Genomic DNA, 15,690 nt, shown 5'->3' with positions numbered 1-15,690 from the left:
CTTTTTTGGGAGTCTACCCAAGAGCATACTCGACTTCGGGAGTTTTACGAGTACAATTTTGTTACTTTTTTAAAACTTTAAAAAACTTTACAGAGATCCAAAACGTGGCTATTAATTCATACTTTACAATTTTCGTTAATATTTTAGGTCGACACAAACATGGTTATTAATACACAATTGCGTTAATTTGAGAAAAGGCATGCAAAAAAAAAAATCTCTCCAACTCCATAGACAGACCGAAAGTGATTGAACGAATCCTCTTATTGAAACCATCTAAAGAGCGTTTTGCAAAAGCGTTGGGTTAAATTGCAAAAGGAGTAATTAATTTAAGAATTGTCAAACGCTGGTATAGCTATTTAAGAAAATTGAGTTAATCAGAATATATATGGTTAAGCCGATAAGATTAAAGAGGAAGTTGGGTGTAGTTAAGAGGATTCGTTTTAAGTGTTGGGCAATCTGCGACCAAGAGAACTGGGTTAACTAATATTATAATTCGGGTATGAAAAAGAGGATAAAAGAAGAAATCTTAAGGATTACGTTAAATAGTTTGGAAAGTGGGATTTGGGTATGATTAAGAGGGTTAAGCAGTGTAGAAAGTGGAGGGGATGATCTGATTTTGGGTGCAATTAAGGGGATTAGGTTAAGAAGTAGGGAGGTATGGGTAATCTCAATTTAAGAGGGTTGATGGTTGTGAGATTACTCCACTGATGGGAGTGGTTCAGGTGAGGTCATTGATTGTTTGCTGAGAGCAAAGTAGAGGAGCTCATTCCAAGTGTCAGGAATTCCAGGCAGGCACCAATGGCTGCAGTCCTGGTGTGGAACCACCTGGTGTGGAGGGTGCCCATACACCGCAGGGTGGGCATCCTTCCTGTAGTCTGAAATCCTGGTGATGTTGAGCACATGCACGGCTACCCTCATTTCTTGCAGAACTCCTTCCAAAGCTTGCATCTTATCAGGATATGGTGTTAGATAGGATTCCTCATAGATTGGCTCTGTGTCATCCTGGCACTGCCCACCAGAATTCCATTGGCCTCCTCTGTAGATCAGTTTTAAAAAACATGTTAATTAATCAACAAAACATCATAATAACTAGCGAATTATAACCACATTAGAGCTAAACCCAAGACAAACCTAGCTTAGATTAGCATAAACCCATATTAGAACTAAAACCCAATAACTAAAACCCAATAAGCATGCAAGGCATGTTCATGATACAGCCACATTAAACCTAAAAATTATGATGATAATGGAATAGCCAACACCTCATGCAATCCTTCCACTTACTTGTAATGAACAGGTGAGTAACTGCGGAAGAAAACACTGGTGTTTTGTGGATTGACATATCTGTCCACCCATCTTGCCCATGTAGACAGAGCCTTTCTGTAAGCCACCATAACCTCGAGTTTTCTGTACACCTTGTTCCCTTCTTGAAAGCAATTCTCCCTGTTGCATAAAAAGCCTAATACATCATTGTTAAACACTGATATGGTTTAAGGACATCCCTAATAAAAAGATTTATCTATCAGTCCATAAATGATTTTTTTTCACCCTTTGGAGGCATGAATTTGTGTGTATTGGCATATGATTATCGCCCAACGTAGATTTATGTGTTCCAAAATGCAGCCATTAGTTCGAACCTGGTTGAATCTATGCATAAGAAAATAAACAAAAATGATTAGACTTAGGCTGTATGTGCGCATTTGCAGAACCATCATATGGTGATGGATATGCCTCATGTGGAGCTGCTCCTCAAACATGTTTGTAAGCCTATACTTGATGACATACATCAAGTATAGGCTTATACATACAGCCTATAAGCTTAATCAAATTTTTGTTTATAGTCCGCGATGACCAGTGTCTAGCACACCTCCCCTCAAGTTAACTTAGCACACCTGGACCCTATACGAAGTTTCTTTCTTACTTGATAGCCCGCGACCAGTGCCTCAAGTCCCTAAACTCATAGTCCTTGACACTCTCTCTCTCTATGTGTTCAAGGCTACTACAAGTGCCCATGACCTTGACTAAAGTGCTCACACATACATCTATCTACCACATGGCCTACATCATCGGTGGCTCAGAGGCGGTTTTACTTTGTTGGGGCAGGTTACATTGGGTTGTGGGGTCTCTCTCTTAGAGATTTTCACATGGCGCCTCACTCTTTGGAGCCTCACATCTTCTCTTGTCTTCAGTCTTCAGTCTTCTTGTCGTGGAGTAAATATATGGTTAAATCAGATGGAAGAAGATGCATGTGGATGCATCAACCCTTTGGCTACATGGTATATATCACATCGTTAAAGGGAAGATTATCATTGATTACCCCTCTCCAATCTTGTCAGAAGTCCACCAATGCCCTGTATTGAACACCAATACATGAGCTTTCCTCCATCTTCTCTCTGCTTTGTCCATCCTGTCTAACCGTATGGTGTACTGGGTCTGATTGGACCCCTCTTGCTTGTCCACTAGATACTGGGAAGTGTAAAACTCCACTTTGCAGTCATAATCCTGAACCAAGAACACATCACATTAACCGAGTCTCCATTTAAGCTGCATAATCAAATGTTTCATTTGCGCTTTTAGCTATGATGGATACATGCATGCATGCATTGATGTACACACACACACACACAAAAATTGCATAATCAAATGTTTCATTATGCATTTATCTGTGTACACGTGTATGCACGAATGGATGTACATGTACAGTTTTACATATAAGTGAATGTATATCTGTGTGTGTGTGTGTACCATCTCTTATAAGTATACTTCTATTGATACCCCTGCTGCAAGCCACAGTAAAACATAATGAACTATACACCTCCTGTAGTTGCAAAGATTGTAATTAGACCTGATTAAAAAACTATGCACTCAGCTGACATTATACATTTTTTGAAGGCATTGATGACACCCCAAGGTTTGTAAGGTTGAGGAAGAGATGCTAACTTACCAGGAATTTGAAGATATATGCTAACTTACCAGGAATTTGAAGATATATGCGCCTGGTAATTTCGAAATGCGACTGCCCTGTATCTGGACAATTCTATGCTTGTCTACTAATGATTCTCTCAGCATGCAAAGCATTGACTCCCACTGATTCCTGTTTAAGGAGTCCCCCACAAAAACCAGTCTTTTCCCTCTCAGCCTTTCCAGCATGTCTGTGCCATTGAACCTGTATGCAAAAAAATCACACAAAATGAGCTCAACCTTACATTCTGACCAATACATAGAAAATTTGGTTAATGTATTCTAATCAATACACACAAAGCTTCTTTAACTTCATACTCTTATCACACCCTTTAAACATAAAAGATGAAGGATTATGCTATTAAAAGAATTCAGCATACAGAGAAATGGTTGGCTAAGCATAGAAGTGACTTCTACCATATGTAGGCCTTCCTACCTTGACACATTGCAATCCCTTGGGGTCCATCTCCACCTGGTGTATTTGGTATCCAGCCTGCCATTCTGCTGGCAGTTGAGAGTTTCATCTACAAATGGGCAAGAGCCAGGTTTGTAGAGTGGATATGTGTCATCTTCAACCCACCTTCCTATGGAGATATCACACTTAGGATTGGTAGAATGTGATGAGGAAGAAAACCCATCATGAACATGCCCCGTGCCATTGGTTCCATTAGCTAACAATGACTTTGAATCATTAACTGACTCTGATGATGAAGACAACGCATCATGGAGAAGCCCCGTTGCATCGCTTCGGTCGGCTAATGATGTATTCAAACCATTAGAATGCAGTGAATCAGATGGAGGAGACCCACCGTTAACATGGCCTGTATCATTGATTTGTTCTATGTTTTTTGACAAAGGAATAGTGTTTGAATAGGTCTTTTGGCTGGGTAAACCTTTGGCATCCAACATCTTACTCTGAGAAGAAATTGCTTGCAAAGCCAGACTGTGATGATCACTGTTTTGCTCCTCATCTCCATCCTTATCTATGGCAGCATCTTCCTGAAATGCATTATTATGCTGTGGGGAGGACTGATCACGAGAGCTTCTAACTGATTGCTTGAGGTAAGGCATGTTTGTGTATGGGGGGCTTTTATGTATGGATGTGGATGGTGGGATGCTCTCTTGATGTGGGGCTACATGTGGGTCGGATCCTCTGAAGAGGAGGATGAAGAGCTGGTTGGAGAAGGTGGTGGTAAAAGAAGGGTGAGATGATGGTGGCTGTGATAATGATGATGATGATGAGATGAGGTTAGGCGTGACCCTCATGGCGAAGTTGGATGTGAAAACAGCAGAGACAAAGAGGCCCAGGGCAAGACCAAAGAGAATGGGAGGCCACCTTGAGGGCATGACAAGAAAGGCTCTTTGTGCTTTGCTAAGCTCCATAGCCACACACGGCTCCTGCTCTAGCAAAGCTCTTTGATGCTGTTACAACAGCGTAACAGAGCCACCACAATTAGCTCACACACACATGAGTGATAAGGTGCTGCTTGAAAGGGTTCTGCTTTCTGCAGCCACCATCATGGTGGGGTGGTGATGAAATTATTGCCCTGTAGAAACATTTCAAAATTAAGGTTCAGATTAAAAAACTTTTAAGTGTGTGAATTAGATGCCAGTGCAACGATTAAGGTAGATTAAGGGCTAATACAATTGCACTCTGCATTGTCGCCGCCATATGTAATGAGATGATGACAATCGCATGTGCATGTTGGCTGGCAGAACACATCAGTAATGTGGCTCAGAGTGCAACTTTTATAGACTTGAAGGTGGGGGTGAATTAGGATCTAATGGAAGGATTAAGGAGATTAAAATGGTAATTACATCAAGAGCTCCACTATGCGGACTGAGAGGGTACTACTGAGATGGACTCAGTGGTACCATCTTCAAAGGGTGTTGAGAGTCGACTAAGAGTACTTACAGTATGGAAGAAGTGTTATAAATAAAGACTCAATTGTCAATATGGGTTGTATAAAGAGGTGTATTGACATGGACACAAAGTAAGTGGCCTGGCTACCTCCCTTTAAGGACTTTGAGTGTGGATTAAGAAGTAATGAAAAATTAAAGAAATTAGAGAGCTCCTAATTAGGCCGTGCAGATCGAAACTTTCGCACAAGGATTAGGAAGGATTTGAAAATTATCAGGCTGCCTTTTTTTAAAACCACGAGATTAGATGCAGCTGAGTTTAGATTAACAGCTGCTGCATTGGGTTTAGTTTAAGGACTTGCCTGTGGCAAGAGCTAATGACAAGATTCATGAGGCTTGAAATATATGGAGTAGATTAATTACAAATACAGAATGGATTAGATTAATAACAAATACAAGCATGGCAGATTGAGGGGGATTTGGGGCGCAAACCTCAAAATTTGATGTGATGAAGTGGGGATCATCGGATAATCATGCGTGTAATCAGCAAGAAAGCAGGGGAGGGGGGCACTGTGTAGAGTGCAATAAGAAAATCCGAGAAGAATAAAATTTAATACTAAAATTCTGCGGCGTGTGTCGGAAGACAAAGCAATGCGGTGCGTATCTACGTTTAGGAGGACAGTCTCGACCCTTAAGTCCATGGTGTTAGAAAAGAGGGCTTATCAGGTGAGATTTTTATTCATTTCAACAAATGATTTTGCCGTACCGTGTCGGCGGCTAGAAAACGGGCGGGATCCTGCCTGGGGCGGCCGCCTACTACATCCTTTCACACGCTTCGACCTCCACGCCCACCAAATCAAATATCAGATGGGTTTTCCCCTTGCAAGTGTGTAACAAGGCCCTCGCTCCTCTTGGATTTCTAGTGTGAATGCCTGTGAATTTTGCCTTGGAGAGGCATCCCTTCCTTCATAATACAGACAAGAGCAACCTTACAAAAAGAAGGTGCACATTGTTGAGTGGATTGTTTCTCACAATAATCCCAACCTCGTAAGTAGCAATGGCTGCACCTCTGTACTCAGCCTCTGTACTGGACAAAGCAACTGTAGGTTGCTTTTTGCTACTCCAACTCACCACGGCACTTCCAAGTGTAAAAGCATATCCACTAGTAGACCTCCTGTCATATGCGCTACCTGCCCAATCAGCATCTGTGTAGCCATGTATGTCCAAGCTTTTACCACTCTCATAGAATAAACCATAATGTGCTGTGGTTTTCACATATCTCATGATGCGTCTCACTGCATCCAAATGTGGTTTCCTGGGGCTCTGCATAAACTGGCTGACTAGCCCCACTGCATAACTCAAATCTGGGCGTGTGATAGTCATGTATATGAGACTACCAACCATCTTCCTGTACATAGAAGGATCATCTAATTCCTCGCCATAATCAGCCCGCAACTTCACATTTTGCTCCAATGGTGTACTCATAGGCTTACACCCTGTCATGCCATACTTTGCCAACATATCCAAGGCATATTGGCACTGTACTAACCAAGCACCTGCATGATCTTTCACCACTTCAATGCCAAGGAAGTATCTCAACTCACCAAGATCTTTCATGTCAAATTGCCCACTCAAAGCTTTCTTGACATGCATCACATCTGCACCATGATCACCTGTGATAATCAAATCATCCACATAGATGACTAGTAAAACAATCCCATGCTGTGTCTTCTTCACATAGAGTGAAGAATCTGCTGTAGAAATCTGAAAACCAAGTGAGATAAGATATCTGCTCATCTTATCACTCCAAGCACGTGGTGCTTGCTTTAGACCATATAATGCCTTTTTCAACCTGCATACGTGAGTGGGATATCTAGGATGTACATACCCTTCTGGCTGTGCCATGTATACTTCCTCTTGTAGATCTCCATTCAGAAATGCATTCTTAACATCCATCTGATGCATTTCCCAGCCATTAGCTGCAGCCATAGCAATGACTGCTCTCATTGTGCCCATCTTAGCCACTGGGCTAAACGTCTCATCATAATCCAATCCATGGGTCTGTGCATAACCCTTTGCTACCAATCTTGCCTTATGTCTTTCAATAGAACCATCAGATTTGCACTTCACTTTGTAAACCCATTTACATCCAATAACATTCTTGTCCTTTGGTAGTGCAACCAAGTCCCATGTATCATTATGGACCAATGCGTCCATCTCTACATCCATTGCTTTTTCCCATACATGCTCTCCAATAGCCTCTGTATAGCATGTAGGTTCCACATGCTTCACCATAGATGTCATGTATGCATAGTGCATAGCAAAATCTCTGTATGTCAACCTGTCAACAGGATATCTGACCCTCTGGGATCTCCGCAATGCATGCGGGTCACTCTGTACACCTGTGACTCTAGCATGTGGTGGCACATATCTGTCCTGTCTAGCACCAGGTGTGCGTAAAACAGGTATGCCAAGCTCCTCATCCAAACTCTCAGAACTAGATGACTCATATCCTGTGATTCCAATTCCTTCGACTTTCTTTTTGCCTTTATCCATAGCACTACTCCCAGTGCTTACACTCTCATGCCTCAAACGTCCTGACCATGGACGTACACTGCTACTCTCAGCTTCTGCTGCTGGCCCAGACATAGTAGTAGAACTAGAACTTGCTTGTGGTGGCAAGTTCACATGTACATCAGCCTCAAGTGACTCAATAACACCCTCATCTTTTGCTTTATACCAACTAGCAAGCTCATCAAACACCACATCACGTGAGATGACCACTTGTCTAGTTTGTGGATTATAACACTTGTAGGCCTTTCGATCCTGTGCATATCCAACAAATATACATTTCTCTGCCTCAGGATCCAACTTCCTTCTTCTTTCATCAGGCACATGCACATAGGCTATGCATCCAAAAACTTTAAGATGTCCAATGTCTGGCCTGTAACCTGTGAGCCGCATCTCTGGCGTGCTTCCATGAATGGCTGCTGTAGGTGTTTTGTTCAATATATAAACTGCAGTAGCACATGCTTCTGCCCAATAGTAAACTGGCATGCTCTTTTCATTAAGCATCGCCCTTGCCACTTCACATATAACTCTATTCTTTCTCTCAGCCACACCATTCTGCTGAGGTGTATACCTGCATGTCAATTGTCTCCTTATTTCATGCTTCCTCAAGAAATGCTCAAAAGCTTTTGAGGTGTATTCACCACCTCCATCTGTCCTCAGACATTTAATCCAACAGCCATACTGCTTTTCTGCAAAAGCTTTGAAATCCATGAATTTTTCCAATACTTCACTCTTCTTCCTGAGAAAGTATATCCATGTCATCTTGCTAAAGTCATCAATGAATGTAACATAGTATAAACTGCCTTTGATAGATGGGTTTTGTGCAGGACCCCATACATCACTGTGTACGATCTCAAGTGGCCTGTTACTCATATTTCCTTCTCTAGGAAATCTCAATCTTGCCTGCTTCCCAAACTGACAGGCTTCACAAACATGCATATGTCCATCATATTTGAACCTAGGCAAACCATTGACAATGCCTCTTGTTTGCATGTTCTTTAATCTCTGTATATTTACATGGCCAATCCTCTTGTGCCACCTATCAATGTCCTGTACCACATTCCTGCTCTTTGAGAACATGGCTGATTTTAGCTCAGGAATTCCAGCATCCAGCTTAAACAATCTTCCTTCTTTCTTGCCTTTAGCAATCACTCTACATCCATGTTTGAAGTCTTCAACAAAGCATCCATGCTCATTGAAGCGAACCTGTAATCCCTGTTCCACCATTTGACCAACTGAGGCCAAGCTTTTAGTGATCGAAGGCACATACAGCACATAGACTTTGTCTGACCATTATGCATGACCAATGGTACACTTCTAACATGTGTAATGACATGCTGGGTATCATCACCTGTTTCCACATAGCCTTTGACATCCATTGGCTTCATGTGCTCAAACCATTCTCCATGACACGTCATATGATTTGATGCTCCTGAGTCCATATACCATGTATCATCATTCTCAGCATTTGTTGTCATAGAACCCACAACATGCTTCATGGCAAACAAATGATTTGCAGTTCCATCATTGCTACTTGATGCATAGTTACCACCATGTTGTGCATAGTTTCCACCATAATGACCACCACGTTGTGCTCTTCCCCCTCTCAAATCATTCTGTTTGCGAAAGCAATCTCTCGCCATATGACCATATTTGCCACAATAATGGCATTCCACATCTTGCATAGCATTTTGTTGGCCTTGCCAACGTCCTCGTCCACGGGGGGTACCTCTGCCTCTTTGTGGTGCATATCCACGACCACCTCGAGCACCATATGAAGGCTGAAAATTCTGTTGTGGAGGCCTATCCTGCCATCCACGACCATTACCACCACGTCCTCGTGATGCGAATCTCCCCCTGCCTCTAAAACCTCTCTGCGAGTAGAAAGCCTGATTTCTGCCATCATCATGGCTAGAAGATGCATCCAGAAATGAATCACTGAGCTTGATTTTCTCAACCAACAAGAGTGAAACCAACTCATCGAAGTCGGGTAGACCTGTACTCCTCACTGAGATAGATGTATCAAAAGATTTGTATTCCTTGCCAAGACCACGCAAGATAATATCCACCAAATCATCATCAGGCATGGGGGCATTTATTGTGTCCAATGCATCTGCAAACTTCTTGATTTCTTGCACATAATCATGTATGCTCCTTTTATTCCTTTTCACATTGTGTATCTGCTGTCGCAATTGAGACTTGCGAGCACTCGTATCTGTATCAAACATCTTGACCAAAGTATCCCATGCATCTTTGGGATTCTCAGCATCCTGAATGTGTATGAGCATAGCATCAGAAAAGCATATAGACAAATAATGCAGCACTTTGAATGCTCTCTCTGACCATTGCTTATGAGCAATAAGCTGCTGCTGTGTAGGTTGCCGAGGTAGCTCAGGCTCAGGCTCAGCACCTGCAATGAGATTCCAAAATCCTTTCCCTTTCAAGAAACTCTTTATCCTGTACTTCCATGCGTGGAAGTTCTTCCTATCCAGCTTTTCACCAACAATCTGAACTGGATTGTCCGACATATTGCTCAATGCATACACCTTCCGCACACTTCAAATCTGTAAATGAGCCTTCCTCAGCTCAACCACACTCCAATGAATGTTCCAGATACTCCAAGGTAGCAAACAAACTCCAAATTTGAGGTAGAAAATCAACCTGTAATCATCCAAGATGAACTGACTCACGCAGTGCGGGATACCCTGAATTGACACGCCTTCCAAGGCTCCAAATCGCAATGTAATGGTGCAATCAAGTCTAGGCAACTTGCATTGACACCTAATGAACCTCAATGTTGAGTATCAACTCCATCTGACATGTGTAATTATCAATTTTTGAAAACCCCTTTTTCTGTTTTTGGAAAAACCAGAAAAAACAGAAAAACCAGTAATGATTTGGCTCTAATTTCTTCAATATTTGACCAAATTGAGCAACCAGGCATTCATTGGCTTAGCAATAGTGTCCATCAACTCCATGTAAGAGGAATTTGTCCAATTGTAAAACACCAAAGATTAATTGCTCGATTAAAATGCTCTGTTTCTCTACAACCAGTGGACAGCCTGTTTTAATCAGCTCATTCCCAGCTCAATTAAGCATTATTGACCAAACAAATCACATAGCCCTCTTCTCCAAGATGTAAAGCATCCAATTGCTAAGAGATTTGTGGAAGATATCAAGCAACCGAGTGATAATCGACCTCCTCGTGGTGAAAAAACCAGAAAAATGCTCTATTTTGTCTGTATGGGCTGCGCCGCCTGCTGTAGAGCTCTTTGGGAGTAATTAAATTGCTAATTGATGATGGTATTGAGTGCCCAACACACCTAGGCACATGTGCAATCCACCAAAGCTTTGATTTTTGCCAAACACATGCTCCAAATGCTTCAATTTTGGGCTTCTTTTTCACTGTTTTGTGAGAGCTCAAAAAACCAGAATTTTCACTCAATCAAATACATCCAAATTGCTCCAAACTTTGTTCAAGGCTTGCTCATGGGTTGCCAATACATCCCTCTTTGACAAATGCATATGTCTTTTGCCAGAATCACGCATATTTCCACCATACATCAATGTTGCCAAGCTTTAATGGAAAGCTTCAAAAACCAGAATTTTGCTTTGCTTTGATTTGCTCTAAAATGCTTTGCTTTTGCCTGTTTCACCTGCAATCCGCTCAAGGATGTTTAGAAGACCTTACCCGTTAGGCCAAGCTCTCAGATCTGATAGTATTTGCTTCACAGCTCCAATGGCAGCTTCACAGCTTCTTTTCACAGCTTCTTCTTCTCCCTCTTCACTCACTCACTCATAAACCCTAATAAACAGCACAAGGCTCTGATACCATGTTGAAAGAACGGTAGAGGAGGAGGAGACACACACACAGGAGCAAAACCTAATGTCTATTGCAAACCCTAACCATAGAGGGAAGCCATGTCCACTCTCACACAAAGCATAATGCTCTAATCCATAATCCACACAACACACAATGAGTTGTGTCCACACTCTACTAACCCTAGCTAATGTCCACACACTATGACCAGCTGGACACGCGGTCATTTATGTCTCACACATGTTCCTACCTAATCTACCAGCACATAGCATAGCTGGCTCACACTGACATCGAGCTTGATTATCTCAACAATTTGGTCTTTGAGATCTGCAAGGCGAATTTCTGAAAGAAGACAACACATGAGGAATTTCCACAGTAACACTAAATAATAGGTGCTAATTCACACACACAACAAAGGAGATGTTGAACACAAGCAATAGTACATGAAAGCATTTGAGACCTTATAATACTATTGGGTCTCACCGAGGTCTCACCTATTACCATTGACTACTCCAACTACCTGAAATTCACAATGAATGTGGAGAGCTCTCCTCAAAGAGTAGCCTCTTTTGCCTCTTTAACAATTCCAAAGGCTCTCCACACCTCAATGGCTATTGCCATTTCCACCTCTAGCATGTTCTGTTCTGCAAGGTCTACCACCTTCTCTGTTGTGAGCTTCTTGTAGAGTTCCTGCACTTCTGCTGTGGTTTTCCATGCCTTCTAAGTTCCTCCCAAAGGGCATCTGATATTGGTTCTTTTTCCCTAAGGTGCATGAAAGTTGTAAGAGCTTTAATTAAGATGTTTGTAACATTGTGTTATTGGAGGGATTGGTGGATGAAGCCATGAGTACTTGGGGTTGTAAATAAGAAATAAATAAGGGGTGGGTTGGTGGGATGTATCCCTCAAATAAGAGTAGTGGTTAATGAATAAGTTCTCTCTATTTATAGGCTACAAAAATATCATATATAAATAACTTTTGAAAGCATATAAAATATCTATTGTCTATGAGGATAACTTATGGAATATCTAATAAAAAGAGTACACCTTGGATGTTATAATCACTTTATGCTTATGGGAATCTTATTTCCCTCCTTTTAATTCATGAGAAAGTATTTGTCAGCACACAATGACAACATAACAATTTGGTTTCTCTCTCTCTCTCTCTCTCTCTCTCTCTCACACACACACACACACACACACACACACACACACACACACACACACACACACACACACACACACACACACACACACACTTAATCTCTCTCTCTCTCTTTCTCTTCATCTTGCTCCCTGTCTCTCTCATTACAAAAGCAATGGGAATGTGAATATTGTTGTAATCTCAATTAACTATAACGTCATAGCAACTACAATGTCATAGCAACAAAAAATAAAGAACTAAAGCTTAGGGTATGACAAGTTAAGTGTATAAATGCAACAAAATATGGTGAAAACTCAACATTTTTGGCGTTGCAAAAGATGGATTACATCAAAGGGCGACACGCCTGAGGATGGAAGTAAGGTGGCGGCATATGGGGAGCCCTACCAAATGGTGTAGGTGGGAATAGCGACCTCGCTAGTTTGGGACGTTGTGTTCATGATGAGGGAATTATTTGAGGATGCATGGGTGACATATGAGGCATTACAGGTCAAAATGGGGCCTCCAATGGAACACTGGGTGGCCATGACGAAGCACTCAACCCTATTGGTCTCATGGAAAGTGGGATGGGTGGAGGAGAGTGGTGATGATTGTGTGGAGACGAGGTCCCTATGTCTCTTTGATGCTCCCGTCGAGCATAATATGTGATGTCTCCCTTGAAAAAATGCTGTCCTAAATCATCGAGATGTTGCAAAAGTGGTCGTATGCAAGAACCAAAGCACACCTCGTTCCACTCCATGCTAATGTAATGCCAATATAGTGCCTTGCACACTCTCGCAATGGTCCCAATAGTTTCGGCAAAAAGCGATCTCGAATAGCATCCCCTCGTTTGGTGATGAACGTCCGAGTAACCACCTACCATACATGCTTCTCACATTTAAAAGGCCATTGAATGTACAATAATATATGGAACGATTCCACTACTTGAGATGAATGGCATATACAAAGCTAGTCTAACCTTGCAAAAGCATCACTATGCTCTAGAGCGCATCAAATGGGATTCACATCTGCATCCAATGTGTATGGGTGGGTTCCCTCTCTAGGTTTAGGTTCTATGAAGATATCGTAATCCACCTCAAAACCTAGGTGACTAGCAGCTACCTTGCCACCCTGCCTATCATACTTTGGGTAACTTGTTGTGGTGTGATGGGGTGTACAAAGATGGTGATGAGGACGAAAACACACACTTGCATATGCACACATACATTAGGAAATTCATGGTGGTTCACTTTAAATCTAAAATGACTACAATACAGTCTTAAAGTCACATGTCTTCTTGTCCTTCTAAGTGTGGCGATACATATATCGGGGGAGACACATGAACAAAGTTCTACACAAGGTTAAATTATAGCTTTTTTCCTCTCACTACAATCCCCATGTGCTCTATACGACATTAGGTGCACACCATAGTGCCCATCGGAAAACTGTGCTGTAAGTACAAAGGTAGACTGCACAAGCACCTCCCTAAACACATTCCATCGGAGTACGTGATACTCCGACTTAGAGAAATTGAGATTTTTTAGGGAAATCTACCTACACCAAGCGCATGGCTCTAAGGCTTTCATAGGTGTCTATCATTTCCATCCTCGTCAACAATCCCATGAATTGTTTTTAATAGTGCGAGATTCGTGGAATAACATGTATAAGCTTTTTGTAGCAATATCTAACCTCGATAAATGGGTGTTTTAAATGGCATGGGAGAGAGATTATACTTGTGTTTTCTCTTTCCCAATAATGCGAGATGAAGGTGGTCAATATTAGAGTTTAGTCCCAAGTGGAGAGGGTCCACCACTTATGAATTGAAGTCTACATATGAAAAGGAGAAGCACAAAATGTTATTATCAATGTGTAAACTTTGCTCTTCACTCTCGCCCTCTGTAATCATCTCTTCATAACCCCCTTTATGGGACTCTCATTGATCAACACTCTCATCATGGATGTTATCATCGTGCTCCTTAGCATCATCAAGGGCGCTCTCCTCATCATCATCTTCCCCCTCCCACTTTGGCCGTGTTCTCTTTTTGGGCCTTTCTGCAATCTTGCCCTTCATCATCTCTTTTTCCACTGTCATGGTTGTAGGTGATCAAGACGCATCTGTTTGTCGTGTTGACGAGAGAGCCTTCTTTCCCTTCTCCTTGGTGTTGGAAATAGGGTTGCAGGAATGCGCACACACACATACACATAGTGGAGTTGCTCAAGGGAGCACAAAATGAGATGATTAGATAGATAGATAGTGAATGTGCGATGTACAAAGATGATAAGTATACCCCAAGATGGGTGTATACTAGCATGAGGGAAAAAAACCTCCTAAAGAAGGAAAATGCTCTCTGGCTGGTCCTAGTGTGTTCACACACATCATTGCCAAATATGGCTACAAATCCCCTTGGGCCGATGATGTGAACAAGGGGTGAGCTAGCACTAAAAGTACAGAGATGTGCCAGGCTCTTTGGACTATGAGAGGGAGCCCAAACTAATCCCAAAAAGGAAGTAAGTTCAAAGCTTTGCAAAAAGCTTCAAACTTCTCTTATGAGAGAGCTTTCGTGAATAAATTTGCTATATTGTCTTATGTTGGCACATAAGCCAAGCTGATTTCTCGTGCGGAGATATAATAATAATAAATCTCAATGTTCTTTGAGTGAGCATGAAAAACTGGATTCCACGCAACTACCATAGCACTTTGACTGTCAGTAAAGATGGTAGTGGCTAAGGACTCGAATACCCAAATTAGCCCAATAAGGCATCTGAGCCAAACACACTCAACTGTAGCTGTAAAAGCTGCCCTGAACTTAACTTCACAACAACTAGAAGTGGCCATAGTGGGTTGCTTCTTATAAGAATCACCAAGGCGAAAACAAAAACCACTTGTGGACACTCATGTGTCGTAACATCCAGCCCAGTCCGAGTCTATAAATGCATGCAGCTGGGATTTACCACCCTTGGGATAAAACAACCCAAAGCGCTTGGTGCCCTTCAGGTAACAGAGCACCTCTTTGACACTACCAATGCTTTGTGCCTAGGCTATGCATAAATCTTCTCAATACTGAGACCTCATATTGAATGTCAAGCCTGCTCTGTTAAGCCATCCAACAACTTCTTGATACATGCCATCATCAAAAGGGTTACTTGCATCTTCAAGATTAAGTCACAAACCAGGTTCCATGGGTGTAGCGACATGTTTGCAGTCTCCAAGATTACACCTCTTCAATAATGCCTCTATGTATTGTGTCTCCAGCATAACAATGACATCATTACATTGCCGAAACTCAATGCCTAAATAATAGTGCAATGGGCCAAGATTTGATATTTCACCTTTGTAAAT

General features: G+C 41.9%; 1 protein-coding gene across 2 annotated transcripts; it reads right to left on the bottom strand.

The window, feature by feature from the left end:
* Positions 1-243: 243 nt before the first annotated feature.
* Positions 244-5,538, bottom strand: LOC147629835 (protein trichome birefringence-like 6). 2 transcript variants are annotated; one of them, XM_086811362.1, is made up of 6 exons: positions 5,314-5,538; positions 3,398-4,508; positions 2,974-3,166; positions 2,318-2,502; positions 1,285-1,443; positions 244-1,036 (listed from the first exon to the last, which is right to left on the bottom strand). In XM_086811362.1, exons 2-6 carry the CDS (start codon positions 4,342-4,344, stop codon positions 697-699), a joined length of 1,824 nt encoding a protein of 607 aa, XP_086667488.1. In that variant the 5' UTR covers positions 4,345-4,508; positions 5,314-5,538; the 3' UTR covers positions 244-696. The 2 variants fall into 2 exon arrangements, with proteins under 2 accessions (XP_086667488.1, XP_086667489.1); XM_086811363.1 differs by having other exon boundaries at positions 4,607-5,346.
* Positions 5,539-15,690: the final 10,152 nt, after the last annotated feature.

Source organism: Cibotium barometz, chromosome 17, assembly GCF_041138505.1.
Source record: "Cibotium barometz isolate CiBa-2024 chromosome 17, ASM4113850v1, whole genome shotgun sequence".
Classification (NCBI taxonomy): domain Eukaryota; kingdom Viridiplantae; phylum Streptophyta; class Polypodiopsida; order Cyatheales; family Cibotiaceae; genus Cibotium; species Cibotium barometz.
This window is presented reverse-complemented; position numbering and strand designations above follow the sequence as displayed.